This window comes from Protopterus annectens, chromosome 11.part0 (genome assembly GCF_019279795.1).
Source record: "Protopterus annectens isolate FY-2018-M chromosome 11.part0, PAN1.0, whole genome shotgun sequence".
NCBI lineage: Eukaryota > Metazoa > Chordata > Ceratodontiformes > Protopteridae > Protopterus > Protopterus annectens.
In genome coordinates, this window is record NC_056745.1 from 287364030 (window position 1) to 287390245 (window position 26216).

Here is a 26216-nt window from a genome sequence, read left to right on the forward strand (position 1 = left end):
AAAACAAATCGCTGTTCTGTGTTTTTGTTTTTATTGGGTTTCGAACCTTACGATTCAATATTACAACATTCGAACTCCTGTGAGTTCGACGTTATAATATAGACCCGAAGGCTTCTATGTGTTGAGCAGTTCATAAAATTGCTTGGTCATGCAGATCAGCATTGCCATCCCTACCATGTCACAGTGGTAAACATGGCCAAAATGCTGTGTTCCGCCATCGAGGAAGGGGTAAGTACTAAGGAATTTAGTAGTATGTAAATGACGGGAGGTGTTTGACTGAGTGTATGTGAAAGCCGGCATGTCTATGGGTCTGTTTTTATGTGAATAGATGAATGGCTGCATGAGTGTTTGTCATTGGCTGGATAGGGGCTGTATGTGTGTGTGAGTGTTAGTTGGGACGGCTTTCATTCCTCCACACACCCCTCAACTAACAAGCATAAAACATTGGGTTGGGAGACCACTATTCAACAGAGAAGACAACTACTGTAACATAATGGCACTTTAACATTGGAGGAACTGGGAGTGGCGGAAGCACTTCTCACCAGGGAGACAAAACCGTGACATAATGGCACTTTAACATTGTGGGGACTGTGGGAGAGTGGAAGCACTTGTCACCAGGGAGATCAAATCTGTGAGAGTGGACTACACATTTTGGCCATAGCAGTTAACTACTGAGAACTGCAGATTCCCACTGATCTGTACTTTGTGGCATTTAACTGTGATTCAGAGACATGAAAATGAATCAGTAATGAGGGCTTACCTTATTCATGGCTCCCATGTATGCGAACTGCAAAAATAACTTTTCATGGGAGCTGGGCCTTTCTAGCATGAGCCTGCTTATGCCAGGCCTTTTAATGAATTCTTGCAAAAGTCATTAACTAGACAATATCGATGTATTACTGTAGAAAGACCTGATCTGCAGGATGGGTAGGATTTCCTATTTTGGTGTTTTATGTCTAAAAAGTATTTTATTGAAGAAGTTCCCCATGTACTATGGATATATGACTATATAGAGACCTTATATATAAGAAAGGTGTGGCTTTCATTTTTATTATGTTTCCTAGTATATACCTATTTTCTATAATGAATAGTTCAATATTTATGAATCAGTGCCAGTTGAAGGATTCTTTTGGAATGAAAAATGTATGGCTAATGTGGTCTAATGTTCAACTCATGTTTAATTTTGATTTAAGATTATTTAAATGGTTATGATAATATTGCTAGATATCAAAGTATGATGAATAATTAATTTATGATTAGCTATTAAGATTTAAGATCAATAATGTATGACAAATGTGTTGTAAAATTCGAGTTATCTTTCAGTTTGAGTAAATGCTATTTTGAAGTGACATGCTAGCTTAGGCATTGCTCAGATGTTAAATAATTCATGTTCAACTGTTATAATTTAATGGCTCAGCAGCTGTTATGAGTGGGCTTCTAATAGTGGAGAAATGTATGTGTTATCTGACTTTGTTTGTTAAGCATGCTTATAATAGTACCGCTAAGGATGAAAAGGTATAGCAAGGAGTTGTAGAGAGTGGTACGTCAATAAATGGAGGGACAAGTATATGGCACAGATACTGATTTGCTAATAGGACGATAATAACTTCCTTACAGGTAAAAGGGAGAGTTTTAAAAGAATATAAACAGACAAGAACAGATATTGGATGTTAAATCAAATTCAAGGAGCATTGTAATGGCCTACAGACAGCTAAGTGAAGAACTTCAGGTAGGCAGAACAACTCACAACTGCTCTGACATGCTACTGAAATCTGTTTCATTGAGCTGATCTTCTGCTCATGTATAAATTTACAGATGTAATACTAAACCTCAATGAGTCAAACTTACTTAATAACATGAGTGTGTGAAAAAGGATCCTCTTATAACAATAAAAGACAATATCTTGATAAAGAAAGATATGGAAGAAACTACTTATTTTATCAAGACCAAAGAATCATAGAAAACAATATCCAGCATTGAAAGCTTGATACCATATTCAATCTGATATCCTATGTAATTGAGAAAAATAAAAAAACACTGTGATTACAGCTAGTGGTAAGAGAAAGCTCCTGTCCGGATATGGCTCATTTTCTAAATTCTGCAACAGAAACAGGAATAGTGAGCATAACGTTTTATTCTGTTTTTGTCCTTACCAAATTTATGGCATCATGTCACCCCCTTTCACCTCATACAGTAATGTATCTCCCCATTCTGCTTGACATTTGTGCCTCATATTACTCCTTAAATGGGGAGAATGTTTTTTTTTTCAGATGGGAATACCTCTTGGTAATTCATTTTGTTGGCAGCCAAGGGGGTGAGAGTCTGGTTTTGGTATGCTGTTGGTGAATTGCCTCCTATGCTCAACCCCTAAATGGGTGCATACGTCTGCACACTCACTATTCTGAGCTAGTGAGTGATGGTCTCGTTAGACAAATTATACCTCTATGCTCAAATTATACTGCCACATCCCTTCATGCATGGAATGCATGCCTATGGTCTAGCTCAAAAGGCATTATTCTTGCAGTGGGATCAGTTCCCTCTTCTCCTGCTGAGATTGGTTATTTTAACCAGCTGCTGACTTCCAGCCTGCCCCAGCCTGTTACTACATTATCAGAACCATTAAGTGGAAGCAGGTTATCTGGAAAACAGTCAAGGATTTAGCCTTGCATACTATGGTGCTAGCAACACTGGCCAATAGCTTGACTTTGATAATGGAGCCGTCCATTCTGTGCCAAACAGTGACATTCTAGTGATTTCCACAATAGCCTTGATATCAAGCTTGGGAGATCTCAAACAATAGTTAATATACCACCATACACGAGAGACAAGGTTTGAAGTGCAGTGATATTAGCCTGAAACTAATAAATTTTACCTTTACATGGACTTTGAATACATTTAATGAAAACAGAAGTATTCAGATGATCATAGAGCATAAATTACATCTTTATAAAATACAATGCAATAGAATTAATCATGGGCACCCACAGAAGTCAAAACTAGCATTAAGCCTCTATAGTACTGCACTTAGAAGAGTTATTTTAACATTTTAGTTCTGTTTCCCAAGTTTGCTGCTCGGGTAATGTAAATACTATGTGAAATACCTGGACTGAGAAACAAACTTAACACATCAGCTAGGGAGTGATATAACATGTGAGTGTATACCCTGCAATTACCAGTCACAACCAACAAGCTTTGCTGAATAAATCTGGCATGTCATTTCTAAACACTGTGCCCATCAGCTAGTGCATAAAAATTAGATATTCAAAAACATGTTACATCAAACATAAAGCCACAATTTTCACCTGTTTATGCAGTCACAAAAATAAATCCGTATTTTGTGTTGCTGCATATGAAATGTATGAGCAGTGGCTTTGTGATAAATTATCTGGATAGAACATTAAAAGACCCACGTCTAGTTTGTCTTGTATTTTAAACAATTGCAGTTATACTATGGGATTAAAGCTATATTATGTATGACGGGTTTCATGCTTTGCTAGTTATTTTTTCTCATGAATACTTGAGATGCAGGCAGTGCAATTTTACCTATGGCATACACTCGGTGGTAAAAGTGTAACATGCTGATTTTCTTTAAAACTGGTGTGATTGTATAAAAGAGGAGACCAAAAAGAGCATCAAATCCCTGAATAAATCCAGATTAATACACATGAAGTAAATCAGTAGAGTAGCTTCAGAAATTAGTGCATATCATTTACCACACATTTCCCTGTTTGATCTGATAATTGCAGCTTGACAAAACTACTGCATGAGACTTCTGGCCAATCAGTATTTTATTGATGGCTTCTTGTAATAGAAACTCCTGATTGGGAGTTGGCTAATAGCTGCTAGTAAAGAATGAATGCACTCTTGGTAAGTATTTACAGAGAGTTTGTGTGCCTACAGTGATGAACATATAGCTGCAATTAAAGTCAGTGAAACTGAATGGAGTAGGAACTCTACAGGCAATGTCGTTGCCAAAGAATTGATCTACCAGAAACTGCTTTTAAAGTGACTAGAATACCCGAAGAGAGGTGATTGATCTTTATCTGGCCAGTTTTTGTTTTCTGTATCCTATTTTCACTTAATACTTCAGTATGGCACAAAATGTAACAATGCATGATGAATAGATAGTAAAGCCTTTTGTCACTACAGTACCACATTTTCTTCTTCTTGACATTAGACACATGGCAACCCATTATTCTTAAAACTTCTCAGCCAAAAACATTTCATGAGTTATTTTTTTCTTTACAGTCTGTGACAGGAGGATGGCACCACAGTGACATCAAGGTGGCTAGCACTGATGTGGTCTGAATGCCATCACAGTCAATGAAGGGAGAAGTAATAGCAGGAATCTACACACAAGTCTATTTTAATAATTAATTCACAAAATATAACTTGGCCCCCAAGTGCATAAAGGGAATATGTACCACTGTTCTGTGCATAGGCTTCCAACATCTACACCTAGATTAGACTACCCACAGGACAGAGCTGAATTTTTGGCCAAGCAATCCCAGGCCCTTTTTTATCATGCTCTCTGTGAACAAATGTTTTCCAATGCCCCTTTATCAACATAAACTGTGTTTCACAAAAAAATATTTTCACACACACACACACACACACACACACACACACACACACACACACACACGCATTCAAGTCTCAGGTGGGGTTGGTAGAATTGTCCAATTTCACATAGTTTTATTCCTGGCACTGTATTAATGACACCACCCTGGAATAGCTAGGGATTTTCAGTTATAGGCTAGTTTTATTAATTAATCCAACTCTAAGCACATAATTAATGATTTTAATCTGTAGTAGGTCTAAGCAGTCTAATGATAGACATGCACTCATCTTATTAACCAACAGTGTAAATAGTTAATGCCTTCTTCACAGACAATAGTGCATAAATAAGCATATAGTACATAATGAATGCAAACTACAACAGTTTAAATGTAAATAACTGAACTTTACTTAAATAAAAAGGAAAGTATTGGAAATGTTGATTAAAATATACATAGGATAGCATATATTGGAAAATAAAATAAAAGGCAATGCATACATAGGATGTATAAAGAAAAGTCTAACCTCCAAATACCCGAGTTCCCAGGCTATCTCTTACTGCAGAAATACTGTTCATAATTGTCATAAGTAAGATGAATTAATAAATAATTTTCAAGTGGAAACCTTTTCTAGATGGATTACTCCACAAACTTGTGAAGAAAACATCAACATAGCAGAGCATTGCTCACAGTTATATCCAAAGATTTCCCCTAGCCCACAATGATCATCACATGACATCATATTCATGTTGCAGGCCTCAGAAAAACAAGTAGTTAGACTACTTATTATACTTGTCATATTAAAGGTTGTCAGGATAAAAAGCACAATCATGTCAAGTCCTAAGTGACAGGTTTCCGTTCTAAGGGTAAGCTGATAAAAATAGTAAGGCAGGCACTTAGTATTGTGGGTATATGGAAAACAATGGGTGGGACAACAGCAATGGAAGATAGTAGGGAAGGAATTTTGAAGAAAGATTACCACAAGGGGTGATAGGCAGAGAAACCACCTTTTAAAACCACAACAAGAAAAAGGTGGGAGGGTTGTAGAAAAATTCAAGCTGCAAGAAACAGACCTCCTACAAAGGGATCCAATCAAATAAAGCCAACATGAGTGCTATAGTCCTGTGGTTAGAATTTCAGAAACTTTAGCCTAATGTCTTAGTGGGAGCTGGGGCAGCCACAAACAGGGAAAACAGTAGCAGAGTAAACAGAGAGGCAATGTAATACAACTTTAAGCAGGTAAATAAGCAGAATACAAGACTCTAGCAGCAAAACTGGAATATAAACATCTGTAAAAGTACTGAAGCACATTTACAACACTGCCACTACCACAATCTCGCCACAGACTAAGGCACCAGATTATGCAGAAATTTACCATTAACACTGTTTATGGAAAATGCTGTAATAAAAGACTAAATGAGTCTTGAATCTGGCAGTAGTTCACAGTTCTCCCACAGTGTGAAAGAAACTAAGACTGAGGCCCCAGACAGGAGTCAAAATACTAACAGTTAGCTTTTACAGGTAATTCTACTTATGGCGCTAGCATGATTTATACATTATACTGCACTTCTAAGTGCTTGGCTAGGCTTATAAAGACCCCAGTGGCCATTAGCCTAGTATACACATGAACCTAAGTCTGCATCAACATACATTGCCAGTACATATCCAAGTCTGCTTTCCTTTCTTGACTCCACCCTTGCGTAGCTTAGTGATATGCAAGCCACTACTTACATCAGAGATTACAGCAATTACATTTCACAGATGTGAGAAGTCAGCAAGTCTGAAGATCCATCACATTTTAAAAGAAAGTCCCTGGTCTTTTATATTCAAAAAGAATAAAGCCACGCATTCCTAAGCCATGAGAAAAAACACACTAATTGCAGATGTGCTAGAGAGAAGGGAAAGAAAAATATGTTTAACTCAAGTTTGTTTTGATCTTACATTACCCCTCTCAAAACACAGTCTTATAAAAGATCCTTATGTGCCATTGTTTTGTTCTATTTCACATTCAGCTCCTCGATCTTGCCCAGGATTGTCAAAAATAAAAGCTCTAGCTATAAGAAAATAGAATGATGAGACAATGAAATATTAAAATATGTTTATCGAGAAATACTGCATATTTTGATCTGGCTTCAGTGTAATTTAGTCTGTGAGAAAGCTGCACGCAAAATAAAATAAACTGTGTAACCTTAAAGAACACATAGTGTTTCAGCTATGCTCATTCCCTTATCACTTTTTTAGGTAATGTGTTCACAGTCCTCTTAATTTTGAGATGTACTATAAGAGTGGCCAGAGACAGTCTGGTCTAAAGACAAGCACATATTCAGTGGCATAATTCAAGTTGAAATGGTTACTGTCACGGTAAGATTTTTTTGAAAAAAGAACAATGCCTTGTCAACTTATTTCTAACATTCATGGTAATGATTAGGGGTCCAGTTACCTTTTTGACCTTATAAGGATAACAAAGTGTTTGTTGTGACACATTTGTTTCAATAACCAAACTCTTCATTTTTAAAGTTGTGCATCCTGGGTGCTCTCTTGACATTTGCATGGAGCTAAATTTTTCTTTCTGGAGATATTCTCCTTTTTTTATTAGTTTACCTGATTTGAATATGAATTTGAAAACTTTTCAAAACTTGCTATTATAATGGTAATTAAACAGAATGCATCCAGGTGAAATTCCAGTTGGATGAATGTACTACAGGATTCACAGTACTATGTGCGCTTATTTCCAGGAAGTACAGTGACTGTTCCAGTTATGATTGTCTCGTCTATATTTGCAATGAACCATTCTACAATTTCATTAGCAAGTGATCATAGATAATTTATTCTTCTGTAAATAGTGCTGAAGTTACTCTAGAATTTGTTTAACTGGGATACTGTTAAAAGGGAGGCCATTTTCTTATTTAGATACAGTTGGAAATGCTAAGTATTTTGAAGATAGTGTTTATTATTCACCTAGCACTTTAGGTTGAGGTGGACGTTAATAGTTCTTTTTTGGAATACCTATTCATCAGTCGTAAATAGAAGACAATTAGTGCATTGAATTGGTCTGAGAAATCACTGACCATATCTATCCTATTAAATAGCTTCTGGCAATTATGACATTTTAACTAACACATTGGTGTTCCTGAATGTGTTTTCTTAGAAGATAAAACAGTTGTCGACATCATTTTTTCATACTATCCTTGATAGGGAAACAAACATTTTATCCTGCAGTTGCTTTTATTTTAACATCTATATGAGCCACATATGCTATCTTTATCGCTTATTATTTTAAAGAAGTGGGGATGGCCAACCTTTGTACTTTTAATAATGCATTTTTCCAATGTTGTTATGATGATGTCATCCTTGCAGTGCTCCCATATCTTATGTTTGGGGACTACTGGTTTAGTCTCCTCCTTTCTTTCTTCTCTTCTCTGTTATGAATTGACAAAGAGCTTGTTTCACCTCTTGTATTAAGTGATTAAGCTCAGCTTCTTTTTCTAGCTCTGTCAACGTTAATGTTTTGGAGCTCACACATTGTTATATTATTTGCATACACGTCTGCAAGGTTATTATACTTCTCTTTACTTTATTGTTTGAAATGAATGTTTGTCTGGTGAAGTAATCTACAGTGCTTTTTTTTCATTCTTATTTTTGATTACGAAAAGTGGCCTGGTGCTAGATTCAACTGTTATTTTTTTATCTTTCATGGTAGTCTGGACATCAGGTTAGTCTGTTAGTAAGGTGTATCCTTTCACAAAGAGGTTATACGGACAACTTCAGATGGCCACACTATTTCTCATATTTCAACTTGAGGATGCTTTTCTCTGTGTCTGTGTCACAGTCTATAATATAATCTCCTTAGGGTCATAAGAGAATACTAGGCCATTATCCCTGGTGGGACATTTTAAGCCTAGCCATGTTATCTGGTTGCCACTTAGTTACATTATCCCATAGGTGTTTTACTATCCTTGACATTATTTTATTTTAAATAATTTCATTTGTAAAGGATTAATAATTAGGGTCACACCTTTAGTATATTACTGGACCGTGTCATAAGGTAGGGCATTTAAGCACTTCCTCCATCCATAAGGAAGACAGGGGTCAAGCCTGGGGGAATTTCCTGTTTCCTATCCATTGATCTAAATTACATTTGAATGAGTTATAGATGAGATTTTTGTTATGTGGAAGGGAAATATGTCCCAGAGCAGTGGTATCCTCCATTTTCCACTACTTATTTTGTACTTTATTTGTAGTACATGAGGCCTCCCTCTTCTGGTGATAATTCTGAATCTAGTTTCCAAGAATGGCAGAAAGCTTATCTATCTGTTTTTCTAAAATTCTTATGTTCCTCTAAACACAAAGTTCCTATCATAATTGATGGCCGGCTATTACAAAAGCAGGGATAGTTTTGGATGAAAGGGAAAGCTAAAGATACAAGAAGGATAGTCATCCCTATCCAGAAACAAATGTCAAACATAAAGATACTGAAGTACTGCTAAAATGCAACAGACAATTCTTGCATTAAGCAATGAGTTACTAAGAAAAATTGTGCTACTGTGTATGCTAAACGGTAAATAAATTATTCAGAAGAATGATAAAATATACCAGATGAAACCTCAATGGTGTTAAGTCTGTTGGCTACAAAAAAAAAAAACAGTACTCTGAAATACAACCCACACAAGGATCAATGGGAAATGAAAATTTATTTTCACAAAGCAGTGATCCAAGCAACTGTTTCTGTTTTACCACTACACAAAGATTAAGAAGTTGATTTAACACAGTGTGGCATGCATGTGTACATGAGAAATCAGATAGATCTAGTGAGAAAACATGGCCTTCTTTATAGATAAAATATACGTTAAAGAAAATTAAACAACCTGGAGCAGGGAAGAGGATGGGATTCAAACCTGTATGTCCCGATTTCTGGTTCGTGTCTTGTCCACCATGTTTACTACCTTACAAGCATATACGTTTTGTTATTCTACAGAAATGCTGATGAAGACCAAATTGAGTGGAAGGAAAAAAGTACATGTATATCTGTCAACTTGTGAGTATTAAAAATCATAGCAGTGGGTTAGAAAAAGGATAGCGTTTTAATTTTAAAGAACAGAGGTCTTCATATATTAGACTTCATACAGTTAATTATAAGGAATCTTGGAATAGGCTTACTTCAGCTATTTACCATTGTATTCATCCAGAAAAAAATATTTAACACAGAAGAAGCAAGGCTAAGTCTAATGTTCAGAATCAGTCATACACCTAAAAATCACATCAGTTTGAAGGTATTGATATATGCTCATGTAAGACAAGGTGATCAGTTTGTTCATATTTTTATGTTTTATTTATATATTTACATCTGTCTGTCTGTTCTTTAAGATGAAAAAATATAAACTTCATGTGTTCGGCACAGTCTGATTCAGTAAATCTTTCATTGCTCTGTTGCAGTATACAGTCTACTCTGTAATCAAGGCCAGCTTACCTTTCCCCTGCCTGTCCTTGTCCTGCACATGGCCCATACTTGTAAGCATAAACAAGACGTGGAATGAAGTCAGAGGTCACTGCTATAACAAATGCATTTGTGATAACAGAAAGTATGCCAATGCCTTCAAGAATCCCATACCAGATTCCTAAAAAGAAAGAAAAGCAATCTGCATGTAAACATCTACAGAGATGATAAACATATATATATAGCTTATAACAAACAGGAAACGTTCACTTTTTAGTACATAATTACACTTTCCCATCACACCAATTAACCATCAGCACAGAATGAATTTTGCAAATTGAGTAGTAATAAAAAAAAATCACAGATTTTTACATATAGAATTTAACAGGCACTAAGCTACATTCTGTAGAAAAAATATTATTTAAACATTTTGCTTATTACATATAGGACATTTAAGGATAAATTATAGCACAGTTAAAACTTGTCATGAGCTGTCATTCAGTGGAAATGCAAATTTTAACCAAAATCCTTTGCACTTATTGCAGTTAAATCATATAGGCTAGGATTCAGAAAAGTTACTTCCACCAGTTCTGTTTGGATAATGTTGTAAAACTCAGTAGTGTAATGATGATAACCTATGACTGGCAGACATGATGAAACCACAAGGAGCAATAGTTAAATTAGCAGCTCATTGTCACATTTGTGAATTGAACTCTGCCGTGTTAGACACAACAGTGCTAGTGTTTCTAATACCAGCCCATGCAACACAAGTTGCACTGGCACTTTCAAACACACTGACACACACTCATACCTCCACACATATATGTACACAGACACCCAACCACACATCTACACATAGACATCCATACAGATTCTGAGCATATCTAAACAATCCTGTCTTGGTTTGTGATTTGTTGTGGAGTTCACTGGTAAGAGCAATTTTATTTGAATTTATATCGCATTTGTTATCACTATTTTAACTGTTTGTAGGTAGGAAGAGTGCTTATTAACAAGCTCTACTTTGATTCATATTTTGTTGGTTTACCTTTAATTTCACTGCTGGTTGTGAGAAAGGGATAGGTTTAAGACAGGCAAGCTCTAGCCACCCAAAGGGGCCTAGACAGCTATAAATTTACACAGACTGCAGAGAGCAAAATTCTGAGCATAACAAAACAATCCTGTCTTGGTTTGTGATTTGTTGTGGAGTTGACTGGTAAGAGAAGTTTTATTTATTTTTACTGTTAAAAGGAGGTGTGACTGCGAGCTATAGTGAGCAGAAGATACTGAACATCTTCGCGTGCAACATAAAGAAATTACAACTAGACAATAAAAAAGACCAGGGATTCCAATCGACTGAAAGGATGTGCCGCAGCAAACTCACTCACAATTCTGTAATCCACGCTGTACAAATGGTAAAAACTCGAGCACCACAGCAATGATGGATAATTTTATTCTATAAAGCACAAGTGAAACACGAATTAACCTAGGTTTCGTCCGATATGACGAACTTCTTCAGAATACACTCTGCAATAGATTTCACAACTTAAATACACAGATCACACCTCAATTAATGTATATTAACTAATTGATGCAATAAATAAAATTCCAACTTACTAATGAATAAATGCGTAATTGTAAAAACCTAATTGATGCATTACACTAAAATAAATGTAAATATGCTTGACATTAAACTAATATATATAAATATAGTACATTGTATGTGAGTATGATATGAATTATCAAACCATCCATATCATTGTGTATAAAACAATAATATAAAACAACAATATAAAACTAACTCACTAAATATGAACTGCAACCCTTATACCACACGTTGTTGAACGTATGTGTTATACTAAATCAATGTTAAAAATACTATGAAATATAAATGTATATACATATATATAAATATAAATATGAATATTGTAAATATAAATGTGAATTAATATATATGATACATAAAATGTATAAATTTTGTAAATAGTATATGAAAATTAACAAATAAAAACTGTTTCATAAATTCTGTACAAATGATAATTGTTATTAACATTGTATAAATAATGGAAAATAAATAATAAAAAGATGTATAAATGAGTAATGAAAAATGAATGAATGAATAAAATGTATACCAATAACAAACAGTTTACTAGAAATGATGAATAATATATCATGTATTACATTCTACCCTTAATGTTGTTGTTTCTTAAAATGGGTTTAATGCTACAAAATTCATTCAAACCAGGCCAGTTGTATGCATCCAAAAGTATCTGCCACTTCAATTCATGAACATCTAGATCGTATTTGGTATTTCTGCCCCATGCGTCATACTCCATATGTTGAATAATACAAAATTTAAAAGTGTGATTGATATTCAACTGTGTGTGTCTAGCAAGAGCATTGGTGGTTTTCATATGTTGCATATCTAGCAGATGCTCCTTAATTCTATCCCTAAATCGTCTGCTAGTTTTGCCAATATAAAATGCTTTACAATCTTGGCATAATGCAGCATATATAACATTGGATGTGTAACAGTTGAAGTGGCCTAAGATGTTGATATAATAGGAATTAACAACAAGTTTATCACCTGTACATCTTATGTGTGTGCATACTGTGCATCTTCCACATTTAAAGTTACCAACTGGCCTGTTAGATTTAATCCCATTACAATTCATATCTTTTTCAAAGAATTCCTTAAAAGACAAATCTTTCTTGTAAACAAATTTGGGCTGCCCCTGAAATATATGTCCCATAGCATTATCATTGACCAATAACCCCCAATTCCTATTAATAATATTTTTAATAGCTTCAAAAGAGTCATCAAAAACAGATATATACAAAGGTAACTGATTGAGGACTGGTTTATTCTTATTAGTTTTGTCATTTAAGTAACCATGGCATAGTATAGCTTGGTAAACACCTATGTGCCTCTTATTTTTAACTTCATATAAAACTTTGTCACATAGAAGTTTAGGATATCCCCTATTGGAAAACATAGATGCCATGTATTCCAATTCCTTAATAAAATCCCCCTCATCACTTGTCATCCTGGCCGCCCTGACCATCTGGCCCTTAACAACAGCCTTTTTCTGATAGTCTGGGTGCCAGCTGTCGTAATGAAGGTAGGAATTTGAAAAAGTGGATTCCCTATATATGTTAGATTTTAAAACACCACTGACTCTATTGTATGTTAATTGGACATCCAAATAGGTAATATCTTCATAACTGATGTTATGTGTGAACTTCAAGAAATGCACATTGTTATTGATGTATTCGAGAAAGGAATTTAATGCTCCTTGATCTTCATCCCAGACGATAAAAATATCGTCCAGGTACCTAAAATACATTTTAATATGCTCATAAAAGTTACTATTGAATACATAGTTGTATTCCCAGTAGGTGATTATAAGGTTGGCGTACATGGGGGCACAGGCTGCCCCCATGGCCACACCATCAATCTGTTGGTAATAGTTACCCTCAAAAAACACAAAATTGTTGTGTAACACAATGTCCATTAGGTTAATCAATGTGTTAATTCTACTTTGCTCATACACTTTGGTTTCAAAAAGTTGTTCTTCAAGCCAAATCAAACCAATGTCATGTGGAATGGATGTAAATAAGTTGCACACATCCACTGTAACAAAAATGTAACCATCTTTCATACTGAATTCATTCATCCTCCTTAAAAAATCCCACGAGTCTTTGGTGATATATGGAAATTTTGCCATACCCATTTTAAAGTGATGGTCTAAAAATCGACTGATAAAGCAAGTTTTGCTTCTTTTTCCATCTACTATTGGTCTAAACTGCAGATTATTGAGTCCTTTATGTATCTTGGGTATGCCAAAAACACCACTTATTACAGGATAATAATTTTTCAAAAAATTGTATTCATCTTCTAGAATTTCACCTTGCAGTAACATGTCTTCCAGTGATAAGTCGATTTTTTTATGAGCAATATTAATCTCATTTAGGCTTACCTCAGTGTATGAGTCACCAAGTAACATTGTGGTCATATAGGAAATATAGTCACCTTTATCTGTTATCACAACCCCACTACCTTTATCGGGCCTCATAATCCTGATGTCCGTAAGACCACGTATATAATCAAAGGTAGCGTGTTCATGTTGTGACATGTTGGTATGTATGGGTTTCCTATAATGTTAATGAAAATTTCTAATGTCAATCTCACTTAATCTTTCAAATAAAGCTACTTTGTCATTCATTGGGGGGTTAAAAACACTAGGTTTGGTCAATCTACTGTTAGTGTGCCTATTCTCGTTGTTCATATAATTCTTGAAAAAAGTCCTTAAATTTAATTTTCTGGTAAATAATTTTAAATCTATAAGAGAATTAACTAATTTACCTTTACGGCATGGAATAAAATTGAAACCTCTTGAAAAGAGGTTTACATGTTGACTGTCCATTTCAATCTTTGAATAACTAAACAATTTGAAATCTCCTTGACTGTTGGTTACAATTGTTGGATTACTTAAAAATTCACTATTTGTTCCCTCAATACTCACATTATGAAAACATTCATTTGTTTCATCTAAGTATTTGTCAGGGTCCAAGTCAATTGAAAAATCAATGTGAATAAAATTGTCATCCAATGTTGAAGATGCATTTGAATGAATAATTGAGTCTGAACACACTACATCATTAAAATTCACCAAATCTGAAATTACCCCACTGTTAGTCTCAGAATTAATACACACCTCATCATGATTTAAGTAATCATATACACTAAGGTTCATTAATGTATGATCTCCCTCATAACCATGTGAAAACTGTGTAAGTAATCTCTCATCATATGTACTTTTAAAAACACTACTATTATGGCCATCAATATTATTAGAGGGACAATTATTAGAATTTTCAGCAAAAACATTATTATTGTCCATATTCAATTCATGAGAAGAAGAAGAAACAACATGGTTGACAGGGCCATCAACAATTCGTATATTGTGCATTTCATCATTAAGCTCACAATATTGAGTAATCACTGTTGGTATAAAAGTATCCAATAAACCATCATGGATGGAACACCGACCATTATGAGTATGTCCAACCCGTCCCTCCAATGTTATAGAAACTCTACTGTTCGTCCTGTAGTTGTCCAATAGAGTTCCATTAGTGGTGGTTGTAGTTGAAAGTCCACTAGTTACCTGCGCACTTTCCAAGCATTCTTCGGATTTTTTGTATATAAAAAATCCTTCTTAGGTCGAGCCCCCATATTCATATAATCGTCTCCTGCATTTGTTTGCCCTCGGTTTATAAGTCTCTCTGAACGCCGTAATCCTTCATCAATAGGGCTACCATTGTCTATACAAGAGTCATTGTTGTCGTTGCATTCGTTACCGGAAGTGATGTCACCAACTTCCTGCCCAATTCCCTCATGAACCACATTGTTGTTGTTGCCATGACGATGGTCGGGACGTTTGGATTTGGGATAAATATCCCCAATTGCATACCTTTTAGTGTCCCTTAAAATTTTGAGATGCTTTTTGTTGAATAAAATGTCAAAAGTAGAATCAACATCGCGAATAATATGAATATAGTTCGTGTAATGTTGTTCGAACAAAAGATCTTGACTGATGTTCTGATTTAAATCTTAATTCACATTTATATTTACAATATTCATATTTATATTTATATATATGTATATACATTTATATTTCATAGTATTTTTAACATTGATTTAGTATAACACATACGTTCAACAACGTGTGGTATAAGGGTTGCAGTTCATATTTAGTGAGTTAGTTTTATATTGTTGTTTTATATTATTGTTTTATACACAATGATATGGATGGTTTGATAATTCATATCATACTCACATACAATGTACTATATTTATATATATTAGTTTAATGTCAAGCATATTTACATTTATTTTAGTGTAATGCATCAATTAGGTTTTTACAATTACGCATTTATTGATTAGTAAGTTGGAATTTTATTTATTGCATCAATTAGTTAATATACATTAATTGGGGTGTGATCTGTGTATTTAAGTTGTGAAATCTATTGCAGAGTGTATTCTGAAGAAGTTCGTCATATCGGACGAAACCTAGGTTAATTTGTGTTTCACTTGTGCTTTATAGAATAAAATTATCCATCATTGCTGTGGTGCTCGAGTTTTTACCATTTGTACAGCATGGATTACAGAATTGTGAGTGAGTTTGCTGCGGCACATCCTTTCAGTCGATTGGAATCCCTGGTCTTTTTTGTTGGCTGTTTATAAATTACAACTAGACATCTAAACCACAAAATGCACTCACTTGAGGCACTCCTTAAAATGGAGAACATCGACATCTGTGCAGTGACAGAGACCTGGTTCAAGGCTCCAGAGCGTACCCCTGCATTACCAGGCTATATCTCATACCACACCTTTCGGCCACCTAACCTGGACCGAAACACTAAAGGTGGAGGCGTGTCCATATTCATTAAGGATATCCACATCTCCAGGCTAGTTGCTCAGCATAATGCATCCGAGATTATCCAAGTGCAACTAACTCTGGGCAAGACAACAATCCAAACTGTAGCTTGCTACAGTTCCCCCACCATGCCCCAGGATTCCCACTCCTCATTTCTTGATATACTGGAAAATATTAGGGTACAACCTAACTCCCTAATAATGGGCGATTTCAACTACCCTTCCATTAACTGAAAAACTATACTCAAGTACCAACTCTTGTGCTCAACGTTTTCTGGAATTCATAAATTCCAATGCCTTGGATCAAATTATCCACACCCCCACTAGGGGCAGCTATATCCTATATCTGGTTATCACCAACATGGGCAACCGTTGCTCCATACCAGAAGTCAACTCCTCATTGGTCAGATCCGGCCACAAGCTAATCACCCTAGACATCCACATCCCACCCCCACCCCACCCATTAAGGAAACCACAGTAAAAATTTTCTCCAAAGCCAACTTTACGCTTCTTAAGACGGAAGTGGCAAACTTCACGACACCCATGCTGATGGACAATGGAGGTATGACTGCTGAATCCCACATAAATGCACTTTATAAGCACTTACACGAGTGCATGGATCGTGCAATCCCTAAAAGAACCAAGATGCTATCCTCCAAAAAAAGGAAGCCAATCTGGTGGTCCCCTGCCATAAACAAATTCTACAACAGAAGAAAGAAACTGTTGCAAAAAAGAGTAAAATCCCATGATTGTAGAAACTCCCTGGTCAGCCTCAGTAAGAAGTTGAGATCCCTCATAAAATCCTCCAAAGCTAGTTATGAAAACAAAATTGACACTGACTCTAAAGACAACCACAAAGCATTCTATAGCTATGTCAAGAATCTCAATGGCAACACTCAGATCTGCTTTGAGTTACAGCACAATGGCACTAAATATACAGAACCAACTGATATTGCCAACATCCTGGCAGATAGGTTCAGTGCTAATTTTACCTCTCTGTCATCCCCTAAAGGGTCCATCTCTATACCAGAAGAATGCAAAGTTCCTGTAATCATGGCTGCACAGGTAAAAAACACACTATCCAAAGCCAAGAACACAGCATCCATGGGACCTGACAACATCCCAGGCTGTGTTATACATGAACTACAGAGCGAACTGGCACCCCACCTAAGTACCATGATCAATCATAGCCTCACCTCAGGCTATGTGCCCACTGAATGGCGCACAGCAATGGTTATCCCACTCCACAAAGGGGGAGCCACCACAGACCCTGGAAACTACCGCCCCATTAGCCTAACGAGCCTGGTCTGCAAGGCTATGGAACGTATCATCATGGAACTTATAAACAATGACAGTGGTAATCTCCAAACTCAGGACCCCACCCAGTTCGGGTTTGTAAAATGGCAGATCATGTCTCCTAATCCTGATAGACTTCTTTGAAGCAGTCACCAAAGCCGTAGATGAGGGTAAGTTGGTTCACACAACCTATCTAGATCTCGCCAAGGCTTTCAACACCATCCCCCACTCTGGAATTATAGATACACTCACTAAACTAGGTATAAATCCCTATGTCACAAGATGGGTTGCCAACTGGCTCACTGACAGAACCCACACTGTGAAAGCAGCAGACTCCAAATCCAACTTCAGACCAGTGACAAGTGGAGTACCACAGGGTTCAGTCCTGGGTCCACTCCTGTATGGTATCTACTTCTCTGAAGTACAGGCCAACACAGAAGGTCTTTGGCTAATGAAGTTTGCAGATGACTGCAAACTAGGAGCCATAATCAAAACTCCAAAAGATGTGGACATCCGACAAAAGGGCCTCGCTAAGACAGATGCCTGGTGTCAAAGCCATGGCCTCAAGCTCAATGCCAAAAAGTGCATTGTCATCCCTTTTGGTAAAAACTCTGTACCCATGAACTACCACATAGGCGGTAGTCTGCTTAACACCGAAAGTGTGATAAGAGACCTTGGGACACAGGTGGGCAGTAGTCTCTCCTTTGATAATCACATCGCCGCAGTAGTTAGGAAATCCTTCTACGTGGCACACCTCATCACAAAATGTTTTTCATCCAGGAAAAAAGAGGTCATTGTTCCCCTCTACACGTCACTCATTAGGCCCATTATAGAGTACAATGCCCCTTTTACTATGTACCTCACAAGACATCTACAACAACTGGAAAGGCCACAGAAATACCTCACAAAGAGGATTACTGGCCTCAAACAGATGCCCTACGCAGACAGACTCAAAAAACTGCAGCTTTACTCCGTCACATATCGCCTACTCAGAAGCGATCTCTGTCTAACACACAAAGCTATGTCAAACCCAGAGCTTTTAGACATGCTCCACTTAAAGAAATCCCAATCCCTCCGAGCTACACACTCTAGGGACCTAAACCTTGTCACCACAATAAACAGAACATGCTAGAGGGATAGATTCCTGTCCCAGAGACTTCCCATACTCTGGAACAAACTGCCTATCTATATCAAACAAATCTCCTCATTAGCAATCTTCAAGAAAAATCTTGATGATTGGATGGGAGATAGGAAATTCACCCCGGGGATCACTTCTGTGGCTCTGCTCGACAGTGGCACAGGAAAATGATTTTCTTGGGTGGCGAAAGCCAGGGTACCTTTTGGCTAGGCTTATATAGGCCCTAGGGCCAATAGCCTAGTACCTACCTATGAACCTATGAACCTATGAACTTCTGTCTGGCTGGTAGAACTTGTATGGTCAGAACAACTTTATTGTATTTTATTATTTAGTTGGATATTGCTGGTATAATTTTTGTCATAGAAGTTGAGTTAAGTTCCTTTGAATTCTCTGCTACTGACTTTGTCTAATTGTTTTCCTTTGCAATATTTTATTCATTTAAAGCTGAATATGGAGTCCTTAAATGAGTATGCAATTAACACTTTGCTGATGCACAAGTATCTTGTACAGTGTAATAAATGCTATGCATATTTAAAGGTAACAGCTGATAACACTGGCAATCTTTCTTCCTTGTGTCAAAAGTTGGATGATTTGCTTACCATTGTTAGAACCAAATCTCGACTTAATGATGATGATTGCACATGGCTTGGAGAACTGTTGTATCATATATTAATGACTGGACTGATGAACTAAATAATGTTAGGCATAGAACAAATAGAATAGATTTAGGAAATGGTGCATCTATCTTCTGCATAGAACATTCAACTCCTATGAAACATGATGATGCCCCTGAGAACTATGGAATTGTGGATGCAAGTACTCAGCAATCTGAGGATCCAGTTTGTTTAGAAGGAAACAAAAAAGAAAGAAAGGAAGAAGTTCTCAACAAATAACAAGGAAGAAAAAGAAACTGACTAATGACTAAAGGAAAGAGAATACATAGTAAAAAGGATTCTGCTTTGTTATGTACCACACCGGTTACAGGGAATGAAGATATCTGTCTATCAGAAAACCCTCAGTCTACAGAAAAAGGCATCACCTTTCCAATGGAAAAGGTAGAAAAAAGAGGCAAGGGGCAGGTGAAAAGGAAGAAATCAAAACTGAACGTGGAAGGATTGAAAAATATTACTGTAAGAAAAAAGAAGAGAAAGACAGATGGTGACTACATGGCTCAAGCTGTAGATTTACAATATTAGCTGGATAAGAATTTAATACACAATGAAAACAGTGGAATTAATAAGACTAATAGTGATGAAGATCTAGCCTTCGTAACAATTGATAGAGCAGAAATGACTGTATTAGAAGCTGAAGATTCTTCAGAGATGGTCAGCAGAGATATTCTTGTAATTGGAGATTCAGTTATTAGAGGAACTGATACTTATATATGAAGAGATGATAATGAACATCGAGTAGTGTTATGCTTGCCAGGAGCAAAAATAGAAGATTTGAAACAAGCCTTGGAATGCCTTAATGTAAGGAAGTATGGATCTGTTTTTATTCATGTTGGTACAAATTATGTCACCAACAAAGATTCTCTGACTGTTAGTCGGGAACTGACAGCCCTCCTAGATAGTATAGCTTGTACTGGTGTTAGGACATATTTTTCACAAATCACCTATAGAAAGGATAGTCATATAAACACCTACATGGAAATATGTCCTGTTTTAAAAAAATGGAAATGTGTAGAGCATCCAAGCCTTCTTTGGGGCACACGTGTTCATACAGGACGGTGTGCATTTGTCTAGATCAGGGAAGAGAATTTTTGCAGCAGATATTTTGCAATATTTGACAAACACTAGCCAGGATTTTTGCAGGTCAAAAATGTAACAGTTCACAGATAGCAACATTTGATGCATCTCTGATGGTTGTTAATACTAGGATAATTAATAATAAAGTTTTTTTATTAGAAAATTTGCTAAGTTCCCACAAGATTGATGTTGTTATTGTTTGTGAAACATGGTTAAAGAACAATGACTGGAAACTAATTCCGACCGGGTATAAATGTTTTTACTGTAAAAGACATTCTAACAAAAAAATCAGGTTGAGGTGTTATGATAGGGATTAAAGACAGCTTTGAGACCTGTGATTATTACATGCTCAATGATAATGCCAATATTATAGACTGTGTAACTGTTTTAATAAAGACAACCCTGGAACATATAACAATTGTTGGAGTGTATAGACCACCAAAGTCAAGTGGAGATGACTTAGAGGAATTCATAAATTTCTTACATGAAACACAGGAAGGAAAAATAATATTAGCTGGTGACTTAAATTTACCAGAGACAGACTGGAATGATATTGATTCAACAATGTTAGTAAAGAAATTATCCACAAAGTATATTCAGGAACAACAGATGCAAAAAATAAAACCTACCAGGGGACCGAATATATTAGATACTGTTTGTGTTCCCAAAGAAATTACTGTAACTTCAAGTCACATTTTACCACCATTGATGCGCAGTGATCATGGGGTTATTAAGGTTAAATTGTTGCTAGATAATTCTGCCAAACTGAAATCTAAGCCAATGCACAAAATGTTAATTACAGACTATAGGGAAGCAAAACAGTCACTATATAAAACTAACTGGAGTGAGGTGTTCAGTGGAAAAACTGCAGATGGAATGTGGAAAGTTTTGAAAGAAAAATTGTTTGAGTGCAAAAAGTAAAAAAAATGTTTAACATCAGGATCTAGGCACGCAACATCAGGGGGGTATATTTCCATAAGAACAAGATATCCGATTAAGGTGAGAGACAAAAAATATATGAAATGGAAGAGAGGTCGAATTACAACTTTGAAAACTGAAATAAACAAGCTGGACAAACAGATTAAGCATAGTGTTAGACAAGATCAAGAAAAATTTGAAGAAAATTTATATAAAGATATTAGGCATAATAGGAAACCTTTTTATAGATACATAAGATGTGGAAGGAATAAAGATATACAAACTGATAAAATGTGTGCAGATTCTAAAATGTATTTTCAGACACAACAGATTATAAATATATTTACAAAATCTTATGCAAAACAGTTTGGGTCCACAAAAGGGGTGGTAAGTTATCCTAGTGACACCCAGGTAACCCCAGATACTGGAATCAAATTAGATTATATTGAAAAAGAACTGTGCAAACTGAATCCAAACAAAGCACAGGGAGGAGACTGAATAAGTAACAATGACCTGAGAAGACTTCAGCAAGAACTTACACTACCATTATATCTATTATTCAGTAGGTCATATAAATATGGGGAGATTCCTCAAGACTGGAGACCAGCACTTATTAAACCTGTCTTTAAGGGAAAGGGGAGTAGGACAAACCCAGAATCATATAGACCCTTAAGTCTACTTTCATGTTGTGGAAAAATAATGGAGAAGGTAATACTGGATAAGGTATTGTCAGAACTAGATAGGTTGGGACTTGAAACCATATATCAGCATGCATATGTTGAAAATAGATCTATTACCACCTGTAACATGATATTCTATAAGAATATAATAACAGCTATGAATGAAACATTGTGCTGTGATGTGATTTATAGAGATTTAACTTCAGCATTTGACAGGGTCATACACTGATCAATAAATTAGTACAACTAGGTATTGATGTACTGTTGATAAGATGGATAGCTGCATTGCTTACAGATAGGACATGGCAAGTATCACACACCAACTAGACAGGTGTAATCCTTGGTTACTGTCAAGGTGTCCCACAGGGCACTGTACTAGGCCCTTACATGCTTAGATTGTATCTTTCAGACCTTACTTTTTCATCTGAGGTGCTCTACAGTCTATATTTTGATTACCTGAAATTGGGTAAACTGATTACAAGTGTTACAGATAAGGCACGTCTGCAAAATAATTTGACTAAATTGATCATTTGGGCACAGGAGAATGTGTTGATAAATACATCAAAAATTAAGGATATGAGATTTGGGAGACATAAACTGAAAGGTGAATATTTAATACAGCACACAGTGATTGAAACTGTAGACTCGTTTAAGGACCTGGGTATATGGGTAGATTCAGCTATGAGTTTTTCTAATCATTTCAACCAATTGGCTAATGATAGTTATAGAACTATAGGTTGCATAAAAAGATTTATAAAGTCTAGGAAAATAAACATAATGAAGCCATTGTTTGTTAGTTACATTAGACCCACACTTGAGTATGGAATAACAATATGGAAACCCTATAGGAAAACAAGCATGAATAAACTGGAAAGAGTACAGCGGAAATATACCAAGGGCATCCATGGATGTGAAAATATAAGTTATTATGAAAGACTAAAATATCTGAACATGTACAGTGTCTCTTACAGATATTTAAGAGGAGATCGTATTCAGGTATATAGGGCATTTAGGGACAACTACCTCTGGGAATGTTTGGGGTTATCAAAAAGTACTAGAGAATCATCAGACAACCTAGGTAGAAGAGTCTATAGGAATGAGAAGTGTACTAATTGGCTCTCTGACAGAGCAGCAGATGCTTGGAACAGACTACCAAATTACATTAAAGCAAGTGCTAGTTTAGATATTTTTAAGAACAGCCTGGACACTTATTATGGGAATAAGTATTTTGGTATATTGGCAAGCTAGAAGGGCATTAATGCCCGTGCTTTAAACATGTATGTATCTATGTACAGATAAAATCAAGCTCCTATAGATACACACACACACACACACAGACACACACACACACAGACACACACACAGACACACACACACACACACACACACACACACAGACACACACACACACACACACACACACACACACACACACACACACACACACACACACACACACACACACACACACACACACACACACACACACACACACACACACACACACACACACACACACACCGTTTACCTTCCATGGTGCTATCAGCTCTGAGCCTTCCACTGAAGTGAATGGTTGTATGCCTTCAAAAGATGGCAAACACTTTTTCTGCTTTGCTCTCCAAACAGTATGCTAGAGCAATTCTCTGAATTCCTTTGCCATGCTATTGAGATGCAGACAACATTGTTGTAGGACAGTACAGAGCTAATTGACATTAGCTGTACCCTCACACTGTCACATTTAATTGTGGCTTTGCCAGTGAGATTTCTATCCGTACTTTAGGTTGTTGTCTTGTAATGGTATAATGGTCTCTGAATTACTTGCGCTTAATGTACTGTATATGCTTGCTGTAAATAGGATTATACAGCTTGTTAGGCTTTTCTGAATTCTAGATTTGGAAATGTGCCTGTTAGCTTAATTATAAATGTTGTTCTCTAAATTATTTAATTATGAAAGCAAACTTAAAAGTTACAATCAAAATGTTTATGGCATTTCCTGTTATTATTCATGTCCAGCTTGTATTATAGCCTGTACCGGCTGTTAATGTAGCTGTTAAATATAATTCTGAACCTTTTATATGTTTAATTAACAAACAAGATGCTTACATGTTTTCTTTGCTGTCTTAATACAACTGCAACTCATGCACACATTTTTTTAAATTATTTTAATACTGAATGCATCTGAATTGTTTTGAATGACATTATCTAAAGATTCTAAATTGCCCACCCCAAACTTTTATTTCCATAATAAGTAGATTATGCCTATTTTAGCTGCATTTACTCATTGCAGCATTTGTTAATAGTCATGTCTGAGAATAATGGTTACACTATGACATGTCATATGGCAAAACCCCAGGCATCAGAAATGGCAAAAGCTAATGCCCAAAAATACAGAAAGGTGAAAAAATGTTAACAGCAAGTGCTTATTTTTTTACTTGGGACACAGCCCTTCTGCACACCCCCAATGTGATGGCCATGTGGATCACTCCCTCAGACTTATATATATATATATATATATATATATATATATATATATATATATATATATATATATGTATGTATGTATGTATATATATCCCAACACCATGGTTGTACCAACTCAAAGAAGACAGAAATCTCCCAAAGAAGGAAATGAGTGCTGACTCCTACTTAGAAATCACATCGGCAGTGATTTTCTATGGAAAACTGTGACTGGTGGTCTATTTCTCAACCTCTTGTGCTTCAGGAAACTGATGCACAGGGAATTTCATGTTTCAGGACACCTTCCACATGCCCAAACTATCACTTAGCTCAAGCTGAGCTGACTAAAAAACAAATTTCAGTGTGAAGCCCTTCAAAGCTTTCCTGACAGTAGAGAGTGGGAGACTGAGCCCTGAAAGGACAATGCTAGGAACAATAAAAAATAAATATCCATACCCTGGCATAAAAAACACACAAACAAGGAGTATGGAGGGAGGGAGGGAGCAGCTACTGCAGTGATAATCATTTAAACATCTACTGTTATGGTAGGTTTAACTTATACAAGTGTATTATTTTCATCATATTAATCACTGCTGCAGTAGTCTTAACTATATAGGTAGATTATCTCAGCTAACTACATTTGGGAGGTGGAAGGAGTGGAGTCCAGGAGACCCTGGAGAATGGTCCTAGCAAAGCTTGATCTAGACCTATAGAAGGAATCAAGCTTATAGTGCTTTTTTAAATTATGTACAGAAGACTAAGTAGCAATCCTTTACAAAAAGCCATAGATGGAATAAAGGCCTTGGTAGAGTGGGGCTTAATCCCGCCTGGGAAAACATTGTTATTTATTTATTTATTTCAGTTTGATAATTGGGGAAGTCCACTGGGTCTAAAAAGAGCCCCATTTCAGTGGAGGCCGGGGGAGACAAGTTCCAGTAACAATGACAAACACATTAGCATGTACACATACAAAGCAAAGAAGTCATACTGCTTCATGCAGCATTCTACAGTAAAAAAAAAAATCTACATTCTACAATAATAATAAAATCTAGCAACTGTACAGTCTAAGAGTCATTAACAGTGAATTACAATTGAAATTTTACATTCCACAATAATAGTTGTAAAAATCTAGCAACAGTACAATCTAAGGGTTATGGCGAGTAAACAAAAGGTAATAGACAGACAGCCACTTGGAAATAGTTTGTTTTGAAACAGGTTGTCCCTTCTTCTTACCTTTATAAGAAATTAACAACTGATTGAAAGAGATGAAAAATTTAGTTCTGTCAATATAGCACCTTAGTTGGCTGTGCACATCCAAGGTATGGAACATCCTTTCTTCCTCATTTTTAGGTTTAGGAAAGAAAATTGGGGGATGGATAGTTTGGCTTAAAGTAAACTCAGATACTCTTTAGGCATAAAGGAAAAACACTTTCTCAAAGAAACCCACTCTCTATGAAATAGGGTTGACTCACCATAACAGCCTGCAACTCAGATACTCTTCTAACAGATGTCAGAACAATCAGCAAAACTGTTTTCCATGTTAAGAACCTCAA

General features: G+C 36.1%; 1 protein-coding gene across 7 annotated transcripts in view; it reads right to left on the bottom strand.

The window, feature by feature from the left end:
- Window positions 1–26216, bottom strand: part of ANO4 (anoctamin 4) — a 1520875-nt gene that overhangs the window by 188010 nt on the left and 1306649 nt on the right. For all 7 annotated transcript variants that reach the window (XM_044087781.1, XM_044087780.1, XM_044087779.1 and 4 more), the window contains one exon: window positions 10024–10171. In XM_044087781.1, the coding sequence (XP_043943716.1) occupies window positions 10024–10171 (148 nt within the window). The remainder of the gene's footprint in view (window positions 1–10023; window positions 10172–26216) is intronic.